The sequence below is a fragment of the Notamacropus eugenii genome, chromosome 3 (genome assembly GCF_028372415.1).
Source record: "Notamacropus eugenii isolate mMacEug1 chromosome 3, mMacEug1.pri_v2, whole genome shotgun sequence".
Taxonomy (NCBI): Eukaryota; Metazoa; Chordata; class Mammalia; order Diprotodontia; family Macropodidae; genus Notamacropus; species Notamacropus eugenii.
Window position 1 is genome coordinate 317,648,893 of NC_092874.1, and position 22,480 is coordinate 317,671,372.

The 22,480-nt window shown below is 41.1% G+C and overlaps 1 protein-coding gene across 1 annotated transcript in view; it reads left to right on the forward strand.

The window, feature by feature from the left end:
* The first annotated feature begins 10,048 nt into the window (after nucleotides 1-10,048).
* Nucleotides 10,049-22,480, forward strand: part of PAX5 (paired box 5) — a 353,987-nt gene continuing 341,555 nt past the window's right edge. Inside the window, exon 1 of the mRNA XM_072596783.1 lies at nucleotides 10,049-10,236. Within this exon, the coding sequence (XP_072452884.1) occupies nucleotides 10,191-10,236 (46 nt within the window). The 5' untranslated portion in view covers nucleotides 10,049-10,190. The remainder of the gene's footprint in view (nucleotides 10,237-22,480) is intronic.

The following is a 22,480-nucleotide window of genomic DNA, read 5'->3' on the forward strand; positions in this document are numbered from 1 at the left end:
AAAGAGCTTCCATCTCATAGTCTCCCCTCAGTACTGGTGCTTGATCGGGAAAATAGTGGCTTTTGATGCTTTGCTAGAGTGTAGGGAACCAAATAATGTTGAGTAGGACTGGGCAAGTTTCTAAAATACAGAGCATTTTTGTAGGGAATGGGAATACGTAGCTACTGCACTCCAGTCCTCTACAATATTTCCTTTCTGGCCTGTGAAATATATCAGACCTCTTCCGTAAATGTAGTATCTCAGCATGCATGTATGCTATCTCTATACAGAGTGACAGAACTGAGCCAACTGCATATGAAAAAAAAAATCTACTGAAAATGGTGATCAACTGTTCCCTTTTTCCCTTAAGGGCAAAACAAGAAAAACCAGGCTTAAGCTGCAGCCTGAGGGAGTGAATAACAGACTTTAGGAAAACATTCCTAAGAGCAGGGTTAACGTGGCAGGTTGGAAAATCATTCTTCTCAAAAAAGTCTTTACAATTAGACTAAATTCTTTTCTGTCTGGGATAATTCAAATGTGTTCCTAACTAAAGACAAGTAGCTAGGGTAAGAGATTTCCTGACATCCTTTCCAGACTGTGAAAACAATGCATACCGAGAATAAAAAGAATGTTTAGAGATTAATGTTATCATTTATAACTCTCCAAAAATTCAGCATTTGGATTTTTAAAAGAAAAATGCCTGAACTAAATGTTTTTAAGATTGTGGTGTAACCAAAGAAGTAACCAAGCACAAAATGTTAAGTCTCTTCTTAATTAAAAGGGTTAATCCACCTAATAAACAGGGTTTTTCCAAATAAACAAATAAAACCCCCAAGGCAATTGTCTAGTAAACAAGGGATCTCATAAACAAATCATTCAAAGTTGTCTGACTGTGATCTGATGCAATGAGTATTTGTGTTTTTCATGGTTTTTTTTTTTTTTAATAAAAAGCTTTTTCTTCACATTTTCTTTTGCTACCTAATTTCATGCATCAGAGGTCAAAAGACAAAAGGTCAGGCCTTGTTTAAGCTAACTCCTTGCCATGAGTAAAATCTAGGGAAACGTTTTTTTCACACAGCCTGTAAGTATTTTTACATTAGCTATAACTTTAAAATTTTTCTCTTTACCCACCAAAATGGCAGTAAATCATCCCCACCCGTCAATTTCTTCAAGTTGTATTTTCATGCTTGGGTTTATCTTAGGTTCCAATGCTATTAAATGGCAAGAGAGTTTTACTTAACCTTGTACACAGGTAGTAAGTGGCATTTATCTATGTACAGGTGAACTTTACTTATATACACATATACAATCTTAAAAATATTTTGAACACCTGAGTACATACTTCTTGGTTTTCTCAGGAATTTGTAAAGACTCATGAAAACATACCCAATTTCTCTATCATTGTAACATTTTGCTTAATGAATAGGCATTTTTAAATACAACTTTTTTTTTAGGTTCTCAAAAGACCATTGGCCAACTATTAGGATTTCTTTTTAGTGTTTTCTTTTGCTACTGGTAAATTTCCAATTAGAAAAAAAGGGAATAATGCTATTGCTTTTCATTAGAAATATCTGACATTTTAAAAAAGCCTTTTTAACATATAATTTTTCTGTATGGATGACCTTCATATAACAACTTAAAGTTCTTACAGAGGGATAGTTTTATGGATGGGATTTTATTTTATAAAATTGTATACGTCAATAGGGCCTTAGTCCCTTAGTGGAGCATAGAGGAACAAAAAAGTAATAAAAAGGCAATTTTAAAGTGCTATTTTTCTCTTGGAACTCTGTAGCATTTCAAGAAATTACTAGGAATTTAGTTTGGTGTCTCTGGGGTTGCTAACATTCATATCACAGACCCTGAGAATATGAGGAAATTTTTAAAAAATTACTTCTCTTTTAAATGGTTAATAAGTTGAAAAAAATTGGCTAGTGATGAGTGCAAACTACTAAAAATAGTTGCTTAGTAGCTGATTTTAAGAGCCATCAAAAAAAAAAAAAAAAAGCCCAACTATTTAAACAAATGTAACCTGATCCAATGCAGCTCTATTCTCTCTCCACCTGACTTTGTCTTCAAGGAAAAAGTAAAACAAAATAAGACAAAAGAGTAGCTTAGGGTTGAATTGGATATTTAAACAAAATTTGGCATTTTACTGATTTGTAACCTAAGCTTCTTGGATGGGACCTTATGTTTGCTGTGATGCATACTCATTGAGAGAATTATATATCACACTTATTACAGAAATACATAATCAAAGGTTCTCAGGAAAGAACTGAAGATATGGCCTAATTAATTAAGTGCATCACTTAACTTTGCTAGAGTATCATTTTGATCTGTGTCTAAAACCATATGAATTATTTTGCCCAACTACTAACTTGGATTTTCAAATCCCTTGGGAATTTATTCATTTTTATGTTTTAGAAGTTTGTAGAAGCAAATTATCTTCAATTGCATTACGCTGAAATAAACAAATGTGGTGGGTTCACATTCTAAAGTACACATAACACAGAGAAAGAAAAAATTGTCACATAAGTATTACTGGAAATAGAATAGATCCAAGAAAACTTTCTAATGTGTAAGTTATAGAATAATTAAGTTACAATTAAATACAACAAGAATTTATGAGTCCTTATTTTACAATTAAACTAAGGTTTGTAGAAGCTTTTAAAAATAATTGTTTTCTCATAAATTATCATAGCTTTTAGAAAATTTTAAATATCATCAAGAGTACTTTTTTTTTTCAGAATTGAAGATTAAACATTTAACTTCACAGAGATACATGCTCTATAAAAACACCAAGGAGAGGCACACAAATAGGTCTATTCCTGCCCTTATATGAAAACATAGCTTCTCCATCTATAAATGTAAGTCAGAATCAAAGGTTAGCAACTACTTACTGGATTTGAATTGAAATTAATCAGTTCAAACAAACCAGATTTTTGGTCACTTGAACCTTTTCTCTACAATATCTTGTTATAGCCCTCCAAAGAAATAAGGAAAACTAGGTTTTGTCATACGGGTCGCCATAATGCAATATTGTGGATGTTTTCATCTTACTTTTAACATTTCTCCCCAATGAGTTACAAGCACGTGCTGCGATTTTTAGAAGTCTTTGCTTTCAGTCATTTAAAACACTTAGAATAAAAGATGTAGGCATGTCTTTGGCATGTATTATTAGCTGGGACACTGCGTTTAAGCGTCACTCCCTTTCGACTTGCCACGGGTACGAGTTCTTTGGTTTCTATTAGAGGCCCGTAAATGTGATTTGGAGAAAAATGACAAAATGTTCATTTTCATACAGTGCTATACCTCCCCGGCCTAGGGAATCCTCTCTATTCGAAAGTGTTGATTAGGGACTGTGCCTTCCTGGAGCGCAAGGTCACATCAAGCTTAGCAGAGTCAGCCAGGGAGATGCGGGGGGTAGGTTTTACGATTGGCCGATTGATTGATTGATTGGCAGAGCTAAATCACTGGTAAATTGGCCCCCGGCAGCGTGCGATTATTTCGGGCAAAGTGGCTATGACTTTGAATCAGCTCTCCGAAAGTAGCCCTTCCAACTCAACCTGCTAAACTCGCTATTCCCAGGCCTCTGTGCCGAGGAGAAAGGACTCAGCCCAGGCATAAAACTGGCGGTCAAAGCTGGGAAGCCAATCTGTCCCTGACTCTTGAGTACAGAAGCTCTCTTAACCCTGGGCTTAGGTTCCGAATCCCGCCCTCTTCTGAGGCTACGTCTTGGGATCTGGGTAGGTATGGATAAGTGACCACTGGATATTGGCTTTCCCCTGGCCTACTGCAGCTCTCCGACGAATTAGACCACTCTCCCTCATCCTGGCTGGGGTAATTTTGGTGGCAAAACCTGGGCCTGGGCCAAGAAGGCTGAAGGCCGCTGTTAATAGCTCCAGACCCCAACTGCCTAGCGCTTGCTGGGCTGACATGTTAAGAGATCTAAGGCTTCATGCCCTATATCAGGACCATGTCTTGCTTCGGGGCCCTCTGTCAGAGAAGTTATCACAGTCCTCTTCAATGGGGAGGAAGAGGCCCTCACAAAGCGATTTTCCGTAAGAAGATGCTACTCATTGCCGAGGCACCTTCCATTCTACCTGCCTGGCTCAGGAATCTGGGGGTGGGACGGGAGGTAGAGAGATTGGGGTAGTGAGGAAGGTCATTATCACCTCCATTCCTACACTCTCACCTCCTCCTCCCAGTTTCTTCATCTAGGCCCCCCGTGCCATTCCCCACCCCAGGCCTCTTCTCTCAAATAGACAGTTTAGCTAGCAAATATGCTCTTTTGTGTGTGCGTGTGTGTGTGTGTGTGTGTGTTTGAGGTGGATGGGGGTGGGGAAGAAGGGAAGTGAGTGGAAGGCGAACCCTGCAAGGTTCCTTCACTCGTTAGAAGGAAAAGCCATTTTCAATGTTAGGATCCGCAGGGCCAGCAGTTCACAGAATCACAGGCTAGGGAAGGGACCTTAGGGATCGTTTAGTCCAACCCCCTTATTTTACATAGGAGAACCCTGAGATCCTAAGAGCGATGAAATGTGCTCAAGGTTGCACTGGTAGCAAAACTGACCCAGAAGGTAGCTATTGCAGTTGCACCTCGGTCAGCGCAGGCCTCGGACAGCTCCTGTCCTTGGTTTCAACTTTCTGGCTGCCAAAGCGGCGGCGGCAGGGACTAGTGGAACTGGGAAACTACGAAAAGAGGCGAAACGGGAATCCTCTGCTTGTTCATTAGGCCAAGTCCTCGGCAGGACTCCAGCTCAGGTCTGGAGACCGGGGTTACCTTGAGGCCAAGAGGACAGCCGAGCAAACCAGTGCGTTTGGGGGCGTGACTGTCCTCGCAGCTAGAGGTGCAGGAGGGAGGGTTCTGTGTATGGGAGGAAAGGGGGGGGGAGAGGACAAGAAGGAGAGGGTTCCCCTTTTTTTTCTTCCGGCTGAAACTTCAAAGTGCGGCGACCCTCCTCCGCAGTGATCCGAGCCCGGCTAGAAGCATTTCTGAAGATGTCTGCATTCCTTCCTTTCCTGCTTTTGATTTCCTTTTGTTCCGGGGGCACTGTAGAACTGAATGAACCTCACCGAGGAGCTTTTCTTTCCCTTCTGTTGAAGCTTTTAAACTGGGAGGTCCCCTTTCCCGGCCTCCACCTCTGGCCCCCCTCTTCTCTTCCCCCACCTGTCCTTGCTACTGCCTCAATGTGCCTGCAAAGCCTTGGTGTGCCCCTTAGAGCACACGTTGCCGCGGCAGGGGGGAGAGAGGGAGGGAGGGAGTGCGGGAGGGGGTGGGCAGCCCCAGGGACCCTTGCCACACGTCCGGCTCCTCCTGGCTCCCCAGCGAGCCCAGACCCTCCGCTTTCTTTCGTACAGCTTTTCCTCCTGCTGGGCACTCGCACGGGTCCACTTTGGGCTACCAGGCAATTGACAAGAAGCAGTGTCCAGATCCCAAAGTGCGCGTGTCTGCTGCTGGCTGTGTGTAAGGAGGGAGAAGGATTGGGAAGAGGGGGGAGGACGAGAGGGAGCTGATTTACCACCTCTCTGGGAAGACAGTGGCCATTACGCCCTGGATTGCAAGAAGTTGTGCTGAATTCTGCTAGGCTTCAAGTCCAAAGGCAGAAGATGACCAGAATACCGCAAGTTGGTTTGCAGCTGTCTGCTTAAATGCGTATATAAGTTCGCCTAGACTTCTGTTTCTCACTTTTAGGAATTTTATTAGTGGGAGGGCAAGGGAAGGGAGAAGAGGGGGAGGAGGCCACAGCTTTTCTGAAATGTCAACAGTTTTCTTTCCCAGACTCAAAGGCATTAAAGCTAAAGAGAGGTTTTTAGAGTCAGCAGCAATCCAAACCAGGCCCTTGCTGCGACGGAGAATATTGGTGGTCTGGGATGCAAAGAAACGGAACGGAAAAAGGGCTTTGGGAGTAGGTGCTGGAGACTGCGGTAGCGTTTTTAATTCGGACCGACTATGTTTTAAGTTGTTCGAATCCAACTGACTTAATACTCCAGTCAAGTTGAGATTAAGAAACCGGAAATATAAAATGCATACATATACACATACACCAATGAATTTATTTTTAAAAGAAACATATTCCAAAGAGAAATGTTTTTATTCTGTCTCTCACTTAGGGTGGATGAGTGGGATTTAAAGGGAATTAAACTTCAGCGGAAAATGAAGGATCGGATTTTTAGGAGAATTCATACCTGAAAAAATATATTCAACACATTTTCCACTTCTCTAGGGGAAAAAACACACTACCAATCCCCCAAATATACACGGTCAAACCCTGGTGTCGCTCAGACTACGGCTTTTATTTTGTTTCTTTTTCACTAGCTGAACAACCCCTCCCGCCCGCCCCCCCCCGCACTTGTCAGTGTGCCACTCCACCCCTTCCTGCTTCTGCCAGTCAAACAAATACTTAATTTCAATGAACACATTCGTAGTCTACACGGGATGGAGAAGAGATAACTGTGAAAACAACCAGTGAGACGGTTGTGGGTTGCCCCCTCCTCAATCAGAGAAATAGGCAACTGAACAAAGATAAATTTGCAATAAGAACGCAAGGCACTATTTGGTTCGTATATCCCAGACTCGGGGTTTCAATATTATACATACTTTTGCGTTGTGGGAAAAGGCACAGATAAACGGCAAGCCTGAAATTCGTGCAAGCTAGCTATCCTGGAACAGGGGAGGAATCGTGGGCGAAAGGACACGTCCACTACTGTTAGCGGGAAAAGAGCAAGAAATATATCGCTGCAGTGCTGCACTAATTTATGCCTCTAAGGGAAGTCGTAATTTAGGTCGTATTCACACTGCTCACATAAGCTCTTGTAAGCATCAAAGGAGGAGGGTACCCTTCTACCAACCAAGAGTAAACGATTCCTCACTGCATTATTCGGAAATCCATTATCTTTTCTTGTTACAAATCCAATATTTCTGATTTTAGCCATTGGTAGCAGTGAGTCCCTCTCCTGAACACTTCCGGGATGATGATGAAGCTAGATGCAGGTTGTTAACCACAGCTGCACCAAAGTAGATGCCCTTACCCAAAACAGAAACAACAAAAAAGGACCCTCCCTCCCACAAAAGGACAGCAATCATACAACCTGATAAAGTAACAAAAAAAAAAATTGAAAACGACATGTTGAAATGTAATTTTTTAAAAAAGGCTTTTACTCCTTCTAAATGATAATTTCTCCCATCTTCCCCACCTCCCATTCTGCTCAGGGCTAAGTAGGGATTCTCCGAAATCTATCTCTGAGAACTGGGCAAAATGGAAAGTTTGCATTTTGCAAGGTTTCTTTTCTATACCACCGCGTTCTAAGGGAAGGAAACTCTTTGGTAGAATTGAATCGAGGATGAAGAAGGGCCCTCGTCTTAAGATTACTGAGAGAGAGTAAAACGTTTTTACATTTTGCATTAATATATAAAGAAAGAAAGAAAAAGGTTTTAGTAGAGGGAAGGAAGTGAGAAACCAAACCAAACCAAAAAAAATTCTCAGCCAAATACTACCAGGTAGCCTAGTGAGGTTCTCATTATAAACAAACCATTTTTACAATTGTTTAAATTCCATAAAGTATGAAAATTATTACTAAAGTATATAAATGTTACTTGACATGGTTATTTAAAAAAACATTTAAAATCACACGTCATAGTATTGTTTCACCTGCAATTAAAATAAGCAGCGTTTCCTCCCTTTTCTCCTAAATTTATACCCTACGGAGATTGGTCAGGTTACTTTTTGAACATTAATTAATTCTGAGCACTCTTACCACAGAAATGACTGTTATGAAGAGTGAAGGGATTTTTTTTTCCAGACTTTTCCTTCATTTGCACAATCCATGTTGGGAGGTAGTTTCCACTTAAATGGATATATTTATATAGAGGAGAGGGTCAAGAACTGCAAAGGGTGGCTTGTTGAACCATATTTGGGGTCAAAATGAACAGAGAGAAAACGTTTCTGCCTGGTATGGATCCTAATCTCCAAGATGCACAATTTGTATAATTTTTATTTAATTTTTTTAAAAAAATTCACACACTACAAAAAATTCCTTGGCAAAACATATTTTGCTACCAAAACAAGCTTTTTGTGTTGGAAGCATATTTCACATGTCACAGAGAAAGAAGGGGTAGGGAGAGAAATAAAAGCTTCCTTGTTTGGGAGAATGGTCACAGTAAATACTTAGGCTGAAATGATAAAAAAAAAAATTAGGTCATTTTATTAAGATGAATTCAGAAGTAACACAGCTTTTCATGCAGGTGCATTTTTATCATTGTTTTCAGCCATATCACATTGAAACTTTGGTGTTTGAAGAGTGTAGTAAAAGGATAGCATATTTATTGCTCATTTTTAGGTCTCTTTTTATGTCAATTCTAAGGACAGGTATTTAGTTTAGGTCACTGTTCTAAGACATCCCTTTGCTCTGTATAAGAGGGGAAACATTATACATAAATGTATCATTTGCTGTTGAATCAACACCAGCTTTTACTTATTTTTATGCACTAAATTTGCTAGAGGAAGAGAGTTTTCACTTTTCTCAGACTGTATTCAGTGAAGCAGCAACCTATTTTGAACTCAGGAAAAAGAAGGGTCTAGATTAAGAAACTGTTTTGATACCAAGTTCAACTGTAATGGCAAGGCAAGGACAGTTTATTTGACTTGAAGAACAAGCACATTTTAGACAGGCAAGAATATTTCAAAATTAATGAGATTTACTAAAAGAATTAAAGGAAGATATTTTTAAACAATTGCTTTGAAGTTGATATTTGATTTTTCTCTTAAAGCAAGCCTTAGTCCATTGTAAAATTTGTGTAGGTTACCTATTAATATGTACATATATATGCATATTCATTCATATGCATATATAGGTACAAATAAATACGATCAAGATCTAGTAATAAGGAACTACATAAAATAGTATTAATTTGAATATAATAATTTGGCTTTTATATTCCCAAAACCACCCATGAAGGGGTCTTAATAAAATAAAGTGGGGAGGATCAGATAGAGAGGGCACCATGAACATTTTTCTGGGGGAAGGGAGATTTTTATTTTATCTACACTATGCAATTTTGGGGGGAGAGGAGGGAGCTTTTCGATTTATGCAGTAGCATTATGTGGGTCCTAAGGAGCTATTCACAAAGGGGCTGCACACTTTTTGCTTGTTTGTTTGTTTTTAAAATTAATTTAGGGTAATATAAATCCTCAGCTCCATTTTTAATATCTTTTACTTTTCCTCTTTGAAAAGTCATTTATATTATTTTATTTTTAAAAAATGCTCACCGCAGCAGGTTATATGCTTTCTACTCATTCACGATCGTTTTTGAAAAACTGTTGTCTCGCTAAGGTAAGAAATTGGACCACAACTGAGTTGCAGTAAAAACCTCTCTCGTTTTAAACAACGATGCATGGCATCATGGGATAATAAAAAGACATAGAGTCCCAGGAAGGTTAAAACCCTCTATTCGACCTCCTTCGATTCCATTAACTTTACACACAGACACACACACACACACACACACGCACCCACACAGACACACAGACACACACACACACACACACACGCACACACACACACATTGTGAAGAAGTAGGAAATAACATTCCACAGAACAGCCTACTGGATGAAAATGATGCTCAGCTATGTTTCTCTCAGCTCGCCTTTTCTGTTGATTGTAGGAGTCGGTTATGTTGAAAAGTTTATTAATCCTTCCCTCTCCTAACCCCCCACCCACGCTTTGCAACGGTCTCCCTCCACCCCCAATCTATAAAAGCTCTTTAGATGTGTGGTGGTGGTGGTGGGATTGTTTGTTTTTCAATATAGTAAAGTCATCTTTCTTTGGCTTCCCAAACAGTGCTCTGTAAACATCTAAAGTCATACTTTCAGGCAGTTGGTTGCAAACAAACTTTGATTCTTGCTAGAAACGATGTCAGAGTTTCTTGGGTTTTGGATGCGTCTGGGGACATCTTGTGATGTTTTAGAGAACAGGACATGATCTCACATGGCGAGAAGCTCTTTAGTTCCTTAATCATTTCACGGTTCCTTCGGAGGCTTTTTTTTCCACCTAAAACGTTTAGTTTCAGCTCAGTGATCAGCTGCAAAAGCTCGACGGGGAGCGGAAGAGTTGAATTATTCCGACCTGCAAGCAGCCCCTTACAAAAAAAAAAAAAACCCTAAAAAAAGTGGAAACTTTTTTTCCCTGTCCATTCCACCAAGTCCTGAAAAATCAGAATGGAATTAGAGAAAAACTACCCGACTTCCAGGACCGGTAGAACAGGTAGGACTGAGTTTCTTTTTTACAGGGAGTTATAATACATAATTATGAAACAGGTTTTACTATACATGCATAATATTCATTAAATATCCTGACAGATCTCTCGATTTATAGTTGTTTTTGAATGTATATTTAGATATGTGAATATATGTAGACTTTTTGTGTTCAGGTGCAATATATCTATATTATATTTATGATATATGATACATAGAAAGACAAGAAATATACGTATACATGTGTATATACATATAGTGTGTAGATGTATTCATACTAAAAATATACATACATATCTTGTGTTTTGTGATATTTTAATATAGATATGTCTATTTAATGAAGACATGTCTATGCATGAAAACCTATAGGATATAGATGCATGCATGTAAAAATAGATGTATTGATTTTTATTATGTATATTCATCTTATGCTCATGAAATAATATAGTGTATCTGTATTCTGTTTATTAAAATGTGTGTATGTGAGTGTTTATATTGTCTGTACGTATTTTATAGATTAAATATGTGAATAATCCTAGAACATAATGTGTATAGGCAAACTTACATAACTAGAATCTAAAAGTTAAGGAGAGGGCTAAATTCTAACTTCAGCTAAATGATAGAGATGGCTTTGGTGGAGTTTTTATTCATCTGTTTTTGAGGGATGGTAGCTCCTAGGAATAACCAAATGTTGACTCAAAAAGCCAGGTGCTTTCATTTTACCAAGATATTTGGATTGAATTGATCACTCTTTGCCTGGGATGTATCTTTTGGATCTCCAAGAGATTAGCTAGAGCAACTATTTTCAAAGGGAAAGTCAACATACAGGGCCTGGGGGTTCCTTCAAGGCTAGGCAGACTCCTCTACTCAAACTGTGACTGCCAGACACTCGTGAGCTCACTGTGGGCAGAAGTTGAATTGGGTTTTCCTGAGGAAGTGAGGAGAGAAAAGGTATCAACTATCGATTTGGGTCTCTGTGCAACACTGGAGCCTTGAGGATAAGAGATCAGCCTCAGCAGCACGCTTGGCAACAGTAATGGAGATGAGGACTAGAATGGGGAGGGGGGGTTGAGGGGTGGAGGAAGAGGGGGAGGGGAAGAGATGTAGGGAGGGAAGGAGACACAAGAGAGAGAAGAAGAAGAAGAAGAAGAAGAAGAAGAAGAAGAAGAAGAAGAAGAAGAAGAAGAAGAAGAAGAAGAAGAAGAAGAAGAAGAAGAAGAAGGGAGAGGAAGGGAGGGAGAGTGGTGTTGGTGAGAATCCCTGAAAACTTTTAAGAGAAAACACTAGCTTTTATGATTCTGGATCCTCTGATCCAAGAGGAGAAAGGAGGGATCAGAGAGGAAGAGGTGGGGAGAAGAGAAGGAAGAGGAGGAAGAGGAAGAAGAGATGAAAAGAAGAAAGGAGAGGAGAGGAAAGGAAAGGAGAGGAGAGGAGAGGAGAGGAGAAAAGGCAGCATCTCTAGTCTTGTCTCTGTATGATTCCACACGTTTTCAGAACAGGAAAAATTTCAGGTCTAAGATTTCGTGCGAGACGTACAGTAACTACAAAAGTCACTTTTGCAGCCTGCTGTATATGCTCTAAGGTGGAGAGGGGAGGACAGGCCGAGGGAGGGGCAGGGAGGAGGGGGACCGAGAGAGAAGAGAAAGGTAGATTCGCTGCAGATTGAGGACTGTCCCTATCGTCGGCCCCTTCTTATCCCAATAGTTCCTAGCATCCCACCCTCACCTCCCACCCCAGTCACCTCCCAACGTCCTTTACCCTGGCATCGCTTTCTCAGTTACTCCCAAACCCAAACTGCAGTTCTGTGGCTAAGAAAAAAGACTTCAGCTTTTAGGATTCCAGATTCAGAAGGGAAAAAGCAAGGCCAGGGACCCTGAAGGAGTGTGGGGCACGAGGAGAGTGGGCATGTATTTTTAACTGTGCAAAAGGGTATAGGAAGCAGGGCAGGCGTTCATAGTGGTGGATCCTGGTGGAGGAGTTGGGGCGGCAGATAGAGCCACTGGAGTGCCTGGCATCTGTGTCTGTTGGCGCACTCTTGTACTGACAAGCTGTCTATAAATAATGTGATTTCGAGGAGATCGATGAGCTCTTTTATTAGTTAAATCGCCTGAATAATCGTTTAATCGATAAGCATTTCATTCCTCTTTGCTGCAGGCACCGGAATGGGGCTGGTCGAGGAAGAAGGAAGGGAGGGGGTGCCAGAAGGGAAAGGAGGGCAACTTTGAGCTCACTTGGACCTGTTTCAGAAGCCCATAACGCTCTTTCTTCCATTCCTGTCTCCCAGTCTCTCCTTCCCTCCCCCCTCTACTTCCTGTTTCTGGGCTGCTCAGGCAGACATTTCCAGTGATAAACCCCAGCCTGACCTTCCCAGCTCATTGCCCCCTGTCCCCACCCCACCTTGTCATCCCTTTCTTAAGTGTGTATGTTTAGTTGGGGATGGATGGGTGTTGCTTTGTATTCCCCAGCTTTCACCATTCCTGAGCCTCTAGTTGATAAAGGCAACCTGTAAGGATGGATACTAAACTGGACCCTATGTGAATAAGTGGAAAGAAAGTTGTTTGAGAATAGGGGAGGAAACGAGAAAGAAGCAAAATGCTGGTTGAGACTTGACCCCTTCTAGGTCAGAGTTGTTGGGGCAGGAAGAAAAGGGAAAAGGTGTGGGGGTTTGAAGAATGGAGGGTCCTCTGGATTTGAGTCCAACTGTATGAGAAAGGTCGTAAGGTCATTGTGTGGCCTGTGATGGGAGGAGGCCACAAACCTGAAAGGGAGAGGAAGGAAAAATTGGAGAGTAGGTGTAGAAGGCATCAACTAGAAAGTGTGTAAATGTAACCATCTCAGTTTGTCTGTTCTTCTATCCCTCCACGGTTCTCATACTTCACTTTTGATAGGTTGGACCTTACTGGAAGTTTGAGAGGTTTAGATTCCTAGTTCAAGCAAAATGACACATTTTAAGGATTTGGGTTGGAATGAAAGTTGGAGTTTTTCTTGGAGCCATTTTCACTTAGTTAATAAATAATGCTTCTAGTCTGAAACCTAGTTGTCAAACCTCTCCCACTAGCACCCCAACCAAAATTGCTTGAGTCATGAGTTAGGAATGGGGTATTTATATGCTTCAACCCACTTACAATGGAGCAAATTCTGTTGCAGGTGCTGAAGTCAGTGTTAAGTGGATTAGGTCAAATATAGAGAAATGGTTAAGGGCTGCCACAGAGCTCCTTCCTTTTACTGGTCTCTTAGATCCAGAATCACAAAAAACAAGTCAATACTAATGCTTTACCTCTGTCCCTAATCTTTCTCAAGGCCTCTACTTCTTTCTCTTTTCTGTCCTTTTGGGGCATTCCTTGCCATCAAGTACACAATTCTTTTCAACCTTCCCCTGATTTAGTGATTGGGCAGAGCATTTGTCCTTAGCATCCACAGGGTGAGTTAAGTTGGGAGAACTATCAATGAGGGACTTCAGCTGGGATAATGTGAGGTTGGGTTGGCATGTTAGGATTTGTATTGGTGTCACACCTTTCACTGGTGGAATCAAGTCTTCTTGTGTGAAACATTTTTCCACCTAAAAAAAAAACCCAGGCCAAAGTAGGAGTCAGGGCTTCCTCCTTTGTCTTCCATATAATCTCAAAAATTAGCATCCCCCCCCCCTTTAAAACCAGAAAAATGATCACTTTGACCAATAATATATATCCCAGAAATGCCTAAAATTTTGTAGGCTTTCAAATTCTCTTTGTTTGGAGGGGTGGCATGAGAAAGAGGCAAAAGAATTAGAGAATGCATTGAGATGAATTAGAGTTAGCAATTTCCTAACTCTCTCTGGCAAGGGGAATCAGCCAGAAGGAAGAAAAGGACGAAGTAGAGGGAGACAGTTTGGGGAGAGGAAAGGGGAGGGGAGGCTTAGCTTAGTCTCTTTTGAGTCTCGCTCAGGGGTAACGTGGTACTGATGGACACCCTGGTCTCCTGGTGCCTGACAGGTCACTGAATCTAAGCAGTCTGTTAAGGGAGGTGCTTTTCCTCTCTGTGACCCGTGAAATAATCTATAGAATTGTTTACTTTCAGATCAAATCTCGCTGTCAAACACTCTCTGGTCGGACACACGTGGGGACCACACTTCCACTCTCAGCTTCTCCCATCCTGGGTGGGTTTACATAATCACTCATCAGGACTCCTAGACCCTATATCGTTTCTAGGGAGTAAAAGGAGGACGGAGGCTAGAGAGTGACCACGGAGTCCTATAATGCTCCCTGCATTATTTATCCTATATAGTTTTAAGGGGAAGAACAGACCAGTTGTTGCCATTTCACCCAAAGCTGGACCTCAACCACTATTGTGAATATAGCAAACTGCGGAGCGTTCCAAATAATCGCTAAAGCAGATCTCTGAGGCTCATTGTTCTTTAGCAAACACAGAGCACACACTCTGATCCAATAATTTCCCAGGAACCCAATGATTAGCTATCACTTTTTAGTCCCGGAGTTCGGCAGCCTGGGGACGTGGGGGTGGATAGAGGGAAAAAGAGGATAAGGAAGATAGGAGGGGGTTGGTAAATTGGAGGTTACCACGTGCATCTCCGGCTTCTGCTTTAGGTCTGAGTTCTGAGAAAGATGGTAAATAATAGCACACGTCTTCCCACATTTTTTTTTTTAAAGAAAACACACACACACACACACACACACACGAAGAAACAAACCAACTCAGAGTACAATAGAATTTCTGCTTGGAGAAGTTAGCGGTTTTTAAGCTTTTTTTCCAGACAACTTTTGGTGGTGGTAGTTTGATGAAAGAAGAAAAGCAGGTAGACTAGACGAGTCCAAAATTTGTCACCCATTCTCCTTCAGTCCAAACTGGAATATTTGGTTCGACGCTTGGATTCTTTTACTCTGCCCCACCTCCCCAACCTCCACCCCCGGCAAAAATGAAAAGATCCAGTGGACGAATTGGGACTGAATATGAGCAGACGATGGACAGAGACAGAGAGAGACACAGAGATCGGAAGATAAAGAGACAGAGAGAGGGACATAGAAACAACGGAGACAGAGACAGAAGCAGAGACAGAGAGAGAGGTACACGGTGATGAGAGAGACAGACAGACAGACAGACACAGAGAGACACAGAGACAGAGACATACCACGTTTAAAGCATGCAAGTCAAGGAACAAGGAACTCTTCCAAGCACAAAGATATGGAAACTTTTTTGGGGGGGTGGGTATTGAAGAATCCAAACAATCTCTGTTCTTCACAAACTTAAAACAAACTTGACATAGACACCTAAGAAACCCTAAAACTGTTTCTTTTTCGGAGGGCTTGCGGTGGGACATATATTCAGCTCTCCGAGTTTAGGGACCATAGACTTTCAGCAAAGGTCCAAAGAAATAGAATCCCTTGCCCTACTTTCGTTTTCTCAGGAGACACTGGAAAAGTATTTTCAACGAATCCTTTTTTTGAGTTCGAAGTTTTCTTGCCTTGTTACTCAGATTGGGTGAGGGCGGTGATACCCTATAGCAGGTGTGTACGGTGGGAATACTTGGCAGAAAAGATTGTGTGTAGGGGCTGGGGAGTGGGGTGGGGAAAGCAGGAGAAGTCCCCTGAACTTTCCGTGCTTAAAAACAGACACATCACCCTGGATCAGTGGTAGACTGGGGAAGGGAAGGGAATAGAATAGACTTTACTGTGTGCCAGACACTACGCTAAGCGCTTTATTATCATTTGATCCTTACAACTGCCCTGAAAGGCAGATGTTGTTATAATTCTTATGTTTCTCTTGAGGAATCTGAGAGTCAAAGTTGAGTTCCAGTGTTTGGTATTTCTGGCACATAGGATGTACAGGTAGGGGAAAAATATAAACTCAAAGCAGAAGTCACGTCAACTAGTTTACGTCTGGAATAGAATGTTTGGGGAGGTGGGGGAGGAGTGGGAGGGGAAGAAGAAAGATTCAACTAAACCTTTAAAAATAATAGTAAAAAAATTCAACCAAAGTATTAATGTAGTAGTTGGCTCATGGCGGCAGTAGGAGAGGGAAAGACTGGTTCTGGCATTCTATCTCTAGCCTCTGCTTCCAATCCTTTTGAGCTAGACTAAGATTATTAAGGAAATATTCACAACAAGCATCCCTTTTCATCACCACTGCTGAACACCGACACCTTCCCCCAGCAACAGAGGGATCTCCAAACTGAACTGAGGAGGAAGAGAAGATCAATACTGAGAGGAAATCTTTCCTTAAGGAACAATAATCCCTCTCGCTTGTGCAGCTATTTTATAGTTTGCACAGTTCTTCACACCAATGACCTTAGTTAAGTATCCTAAGAATATCTTATCTTTCAAGAAGTTGGCACAAAGTTCCTTAAATAAATCTTCAAAGATGTCTGACAATAAACAGGATGAGAGCAATCTTGATTTAAAAATAATAATAACAACAATAGCTAGCGTTTTTTTTTTTTTTGCAGTACCTAAGATTTGCAGATACCTAAGGAACTCTAGAACTTTGCTTCTTTTTTAGAGGGGATGGGGTGGAATGCACATTGGGTGATTCTGAGTTTAGGAACCACAGACTTTCAGCAAAAGCCAGAAGAAATAAAATCTCTTGTCCTACTTTCATAATAACCCTTTGAAGTTGGTGCTATTTTTATACCTATTTGACAGAAGAGGAAACTGAGGTTGAAGGAAGTTAAGTGACTTGTCCAAGGTCATACAGCTAAATAAATGCCTGGGGTAGGATTTGAATTCAGATTTTTCTGACTCCATCACTCTATGCACGAAGCCATTTAGATGTGCCCCATTTGATGAAAATTAGGATGTACAAAGTAGATAAATTGGTGATTCCAGTATTTATTAAGCTCCAAAGACATACTAAGTGTTACTGTAAAGAGCACAGTGTGGAAAATGAATGAGAATTAATGATCCAAGTGTTCAAGAAACCTGCAAGTCTACTTAGGGACACTTTTCAGTTGGAGAACAGTTCTATGGCAATGTGATGCCTCCTATATTTTTTACAGGTTTACATTTATTTTGGCCTCAGCCTCCCACATACCTGATCTCATTTGTTTATCACAACAATTTTGTGAAATCAGTGAATGTAAGTACTATTATTCTTGTTTTAAAGATGAGTGTGAATGAGTTCCCCAAAGTTTAAATGTCTTACTCAAGTCCACACAGTCAGTGAGAAGTCTGGAAGCCAGGTTTTTCTAGTCACTCAAGAACTTATTAAGGATCTACTATGTGCCAAGCACTGGGCTAAGTCCTAGGGATACAAAGAGAGGCAAAATAAAAACAAAACCAAAAAAATTCAAATGGACAAAAACCACCCCAAAACCCATTCCTGTTCTGAAGGATGTTGAATAGGGAGGCAACATATAATCAACTATACAGAAGAAGATGTATGCAGGATAAATAGGAGATAATCAACATGGCAAAGTCACTAGCAACAATGAATGTTGGGAAAGATGGTGGCATTTTAGCTGGAATTTGAAGGGAGCCAGGAAAGAGAAGAGGCAGAGATAATAGGGAGAGAATTCCAGGCATGGGAGGAAAGTTTAATTCATTTTCCACTATATCAATTGGAGTATAAATAGATCGCGATTGAGAGATTTAGAGTGTGGGCAGAATAAGTAAAGGAGCTATGAAGGTGATGGATTTAAAAAAAATTTTCAACACAAGATTCCTTTCAACCACGAGTTCTTTTGGTACTTAAGATTCAATTCACATAAATTGATTTACAGACTAAACCAGGCCAGACATCTATTGAAGTAAGACACACCTGCATTATGGGAAAGTCTAAGATTCTGTATGGGATGACATATTTCAGTCAGGATCAGACTTCTTCATAGTGTTTCCCTTTCCATAGGAGTAGACTCCAGTAAAAAGCATAGGAGACCTAGGCTTTGTTCATGTTGCACAAGCCTAGGTAAGAGTCATGAAATAATGCTACACCTGCTACCACTGTTATAAGTAACAGTAATACAATTATGGATGAAACGCGGTTATTGAAGGGTACCATTTCAATAAAGGGCCTGGTTAAATTAAGGAATCTTCTAAGGCTGCAATGCCAAGGTAGGGAATAGCTAGGCTTACAATAAGAACTCATGTTTCTCTCTCTCTTCCTCTTATAGTCAGAATTCATCCCTCTTGCTTCCTGGAGAAAGTTCATGGCAAAAAAATGGGGCAGAAAAGAGGAGGGAAGGTAAAAGGTGGAGAATTAAAGCATCTGACTCAAAGTGTCACCATCCTGCAGAGTCCTAGGCAGTATTCCCCAGCACCTCTTTCCAAATCCTAGGGAGAGCTAGTGGTAAAATCCCTCAGATCAAAGTCCAATCCCTGTGAAGATGGCACTGCACCAATGTATCTGGGGCAAATCTAAACATCTAACAGAGGGGGAGAAGAAGGGCTACCCCTTCCCCCACCTCTGGTAAAAAACCTGCTAGACTGATCTGTGCACTGAATATTAGATTGGAAACTCCCTCTGCCGGGCGCAGACAGAGACTGCAGTAGCAGCTTGAAGGACATTTCCCTAAGGTGGGCATAGATTGCTGGGATGGTCCTGCAAAGTCACAAATCTGGGATGCAAGAAGAAAGGATCTGCAAAGGAAATAATACTGTCTAGGTGGCATCTCCTCTCCTCTCCGTCACCCAGGAAATCACTTTAGTCTCCTAACCCTAACCCCTACTTCGTACTGAGGTCACCAGAGAATTATGTAGAGAAACATAACAGTTAATGTTATCAGGTGACATCTATCTTCAAAACCAAATTTTAAAAATGCAGCCCACCCAAGTTCAACTCCCCTCTCACATACACCCAGGCCCATCCCCATTAGAAGCAAGGCTGAAGGAGAGAATAGAAACCAACCCCATCCCCATCCCCATTTTGCTATTGCTTTGCTTCTGACAAATACTTCCTCTTCTGGTGACTAAAAGAAGTCTGAGACTCAGATCCTCAGTGGAAAGGGTTTACTGGAACAGCAGTTCTCAAAGATAAAGCTACAAGGTCTTGTTCAAGCCAACCTTTAGCTAGCAGTAGAGAATCTTCAGAGGCCAGGGATTCAGGACTTCTAGGAAAACAAGAGATGTCCATGACAAATAACCTTCAGAAGAGAGTGGAGATGCTTAGCTCAGGGTCTGACTCATCCCAAGGAGGATCAAGAAGGCATTCTCTTCGAAGGCGTGGGGTGAAAGGCTTAGGGTTTCTTTCAGTAAGATTTCTCAGGCCCTTGGCAGGGAAGATCTCCTGCTGATTTCATTGCTCCCATAGCCCATTTTCCCTTCCACCTCACCCCTTTAGGCTAACTTGTGTTCTGAATGTACAAATGTATGTCCTGTAAACCTGTCAACTAATATGTAGACAAGAGGACACATAAAGGAACCTGCCTCAGGAGAAAGAAATCAAATAGCTGGGCTGGCTTTGACCAACTTGATTTTGGAAAACTGTTGTTCACTTGTGCATCCCAGTCTCTTGCAAAGAATTCACACTCTACAGAAGTTTGTGCCTTTGGAGAAGTTTGTGCTTTTAAGAAGCAGGCCCTGTTGGACGTCATTCACCTTTGCATCTAGGAGGTTTTCTTGCATTTCTTCACTGCAAAATGCCTTTCTTTTTTTTGAGGAGAGGGGCCACTAAGATGACATCTTTTTTGTGAGAAAAATGTTCCTCCCAAAACAAACCCTGCATAACTATTTAAATTCTATTTGTCCACTAGCTTCAAAGAAAAAGAGTATGGCAGAGGCTCAGACCAAATCTAAGACTAGCCTTTTCAAAAGGCTAAGGAAAGCTAAATGTTAAAGTAACCACTGAACATTAAAATAGAGTTGGGAAATAGAAGGGATTCTTTTGTTATTGCTATTGATAATTTCATATAGTAGTGAAGCCTAGACTTTACGGGGGGTGGGAGTGGGGGTAGAATTAAGTGCATACAATACTCACAAGGACAATAAATCACATACTTCTCTATTTTCAGAAACGTCCTCAGAACAGGAGACAATATTGTAAAACCGCAGATGGGCTTTTGAGCCCAAACATTTTTATTTGTATCTGAAGCTTCCGGGAAGGATTGGCTGTAGTTTAGAGGTCTCAGTGACCACACACATCAGAACAACTTAAAAAAACAAACAACTCTTCATTGCTCTAAATTGGAAAAAATAAAGCAGGAGGAAATGACAATCTGGGTTTTTTTTTGTGGGGGGTTGGGTTGGATGTTTGGAAGTGGGAATGCAGGTGGAAGAGGTTGCTACAGGGAAGAGACAGATAAATAAGAGATAGAGACAGACACAGAAAGATAGAATGGTTCATCTCAAGTAGTGATTTCATGACTTTTATTTTCACCTTATAGGCCTCACTCATATTTAGAATATAAAGATGTTTACTTAATTTTCAATTATTTTGGTAAGAAATCATAACGTGAAGATCAAGGAACATTACTCAGGGAATATTAATTTCATTGCTTCGGTATTTTAAAAGAACTCTCATGCTAAGATCTACTTTTAGTGCTAGATTTCTTCCATGGAGTATAAATTTATACTGAGGATTCTGACAGATTGAGAAATAAGACAAGAAAAAAGTCAACTTTGCCTTTATGTACGTAGAAACTATTTAACGCTTCCTTGGAGATCTTTTAGAATGTCTAGCCACTTTGTGGAATCTCTTGGCTTTAGCTTTGTCTTTCAATCTCATAAAAGCAAAATAAACATTTCTAATCTACATAGGTTGTGACTATCTTTTATTTCAGGTAAAAGAAATACCTTTTTTCTTTGGTCCTAGATCTCTTTTTTATCAGTTTGGGAGATCTGGTGTAGAAACTGTTTTGATGTAGAAACGATCTACTGTTGTCGATGGATTATGTGTCTGCAAATTTTAGTGTCAGAGTTGCCTGGGGGTGCAGAGAGGTTAAGTGATTTGCCAAAGAGAACACTGCCATTATGTATGAGACACAAGACTTGAAACCTGACCCCAAACTCAGCTCTCTATCCTCTATCTCTTACTGTGATATTTGTTTCAAGTAGGATAGGGACTTGGCCTGTGTTTTCACTGCTAGGAAGAGCTCTTTGGTGAGAAAACTTTCTCTCAGACATCGCACATTTTTTGCTTTTAATCTGAGAGTTGCCTATAGCATTAAGCTTAAGTGACTTGCCCAGGGTCATACAGCCAGTTTAGAGTTAGAGGCAGGAATTTGAGTTCAGGTTTTCTTCCAGGCTTGCTCACTATTCACTTCACCATCCTGCCTTTCATCTCACCTGATTTTTCAAAAATACACTGGGAGTAGATAGGATGGTGGAATCAGTAGTAGCTTTTGAATGAGTTTTTTCCCCCCACTTTGGCAAATGCTTGCCTATGTATTAAGCTTGAAACTCCAGCCACATATACATCTACACAACATGGAATTGATGATGCACAAAATTATCTAAAGGGAGACGGAGAACGTGAGAGAAGGGAGACTGATTCTGAAGTCTGTCAGGCATCTGAAAATATACCCGGCAATAACTATAGATTTCATGAAGGCTGAATAATAACCAGAAGAAAAATGAACTGTGTCCAATCTCTTTTGTGAGTATGCCATTTGCTGTAGGAGCGGAGGCCAGGAAAGGCAGCGAGCTTCTTCCGTATTTAATGATCATTATCACACACTCTCATTTCAGAGTTCACTATAGAAAAGGGAGCACCCTTCTGTGACTTCTATAAAAGTGCCTATTTTTTAAACAAAATCGTCATGCTCTTTGTTACCATTTCATTAGCTTCCTACTAAGGTGATGAGACTGGGGGTGGGGTGCGGTTGGAGGGGTGTGTCTTTTATTTGAAAGGTGTGTGTGTGTGTAGGGGGGGCAGTTACAGAGAAAAATCCTCTCCGAATCAGGGGCTGTGAACTCTGAAGAACACTGAATGGACCCGGCTTCAGAGTGCATCTTATTCATTATCAGCATTGACACCAATGATAAAGGTCCCAGAGGCCTCGCTGCCTCCAGCTTTTGGGGTGCGTGACTTAGACTAAGGAAGGAAGGATGGCACTCAGTTTTACTTACTTAAAAACAAACCTCCGACAGTCCTCAAAGTCCCCTTCTCCCTGCTCTTTGTAAACATGTCCTTCCTGGGAAGGCTCGGTGCTGTGTGTGCGCCCAGGACAGACTGGCAGCGCTAGGGAGAAGATGGAAGTGCGGACCGCGCTGCGGGCATCATGGGCCACAGGGCAGGGTTCGATTGAGATCCATCTTTCTCCCTGGCATGGCATTCCCGGCCAGCCTGGAGCACAGGGAGGCAGTGCATAAGGGCCACTAGGGATCCCG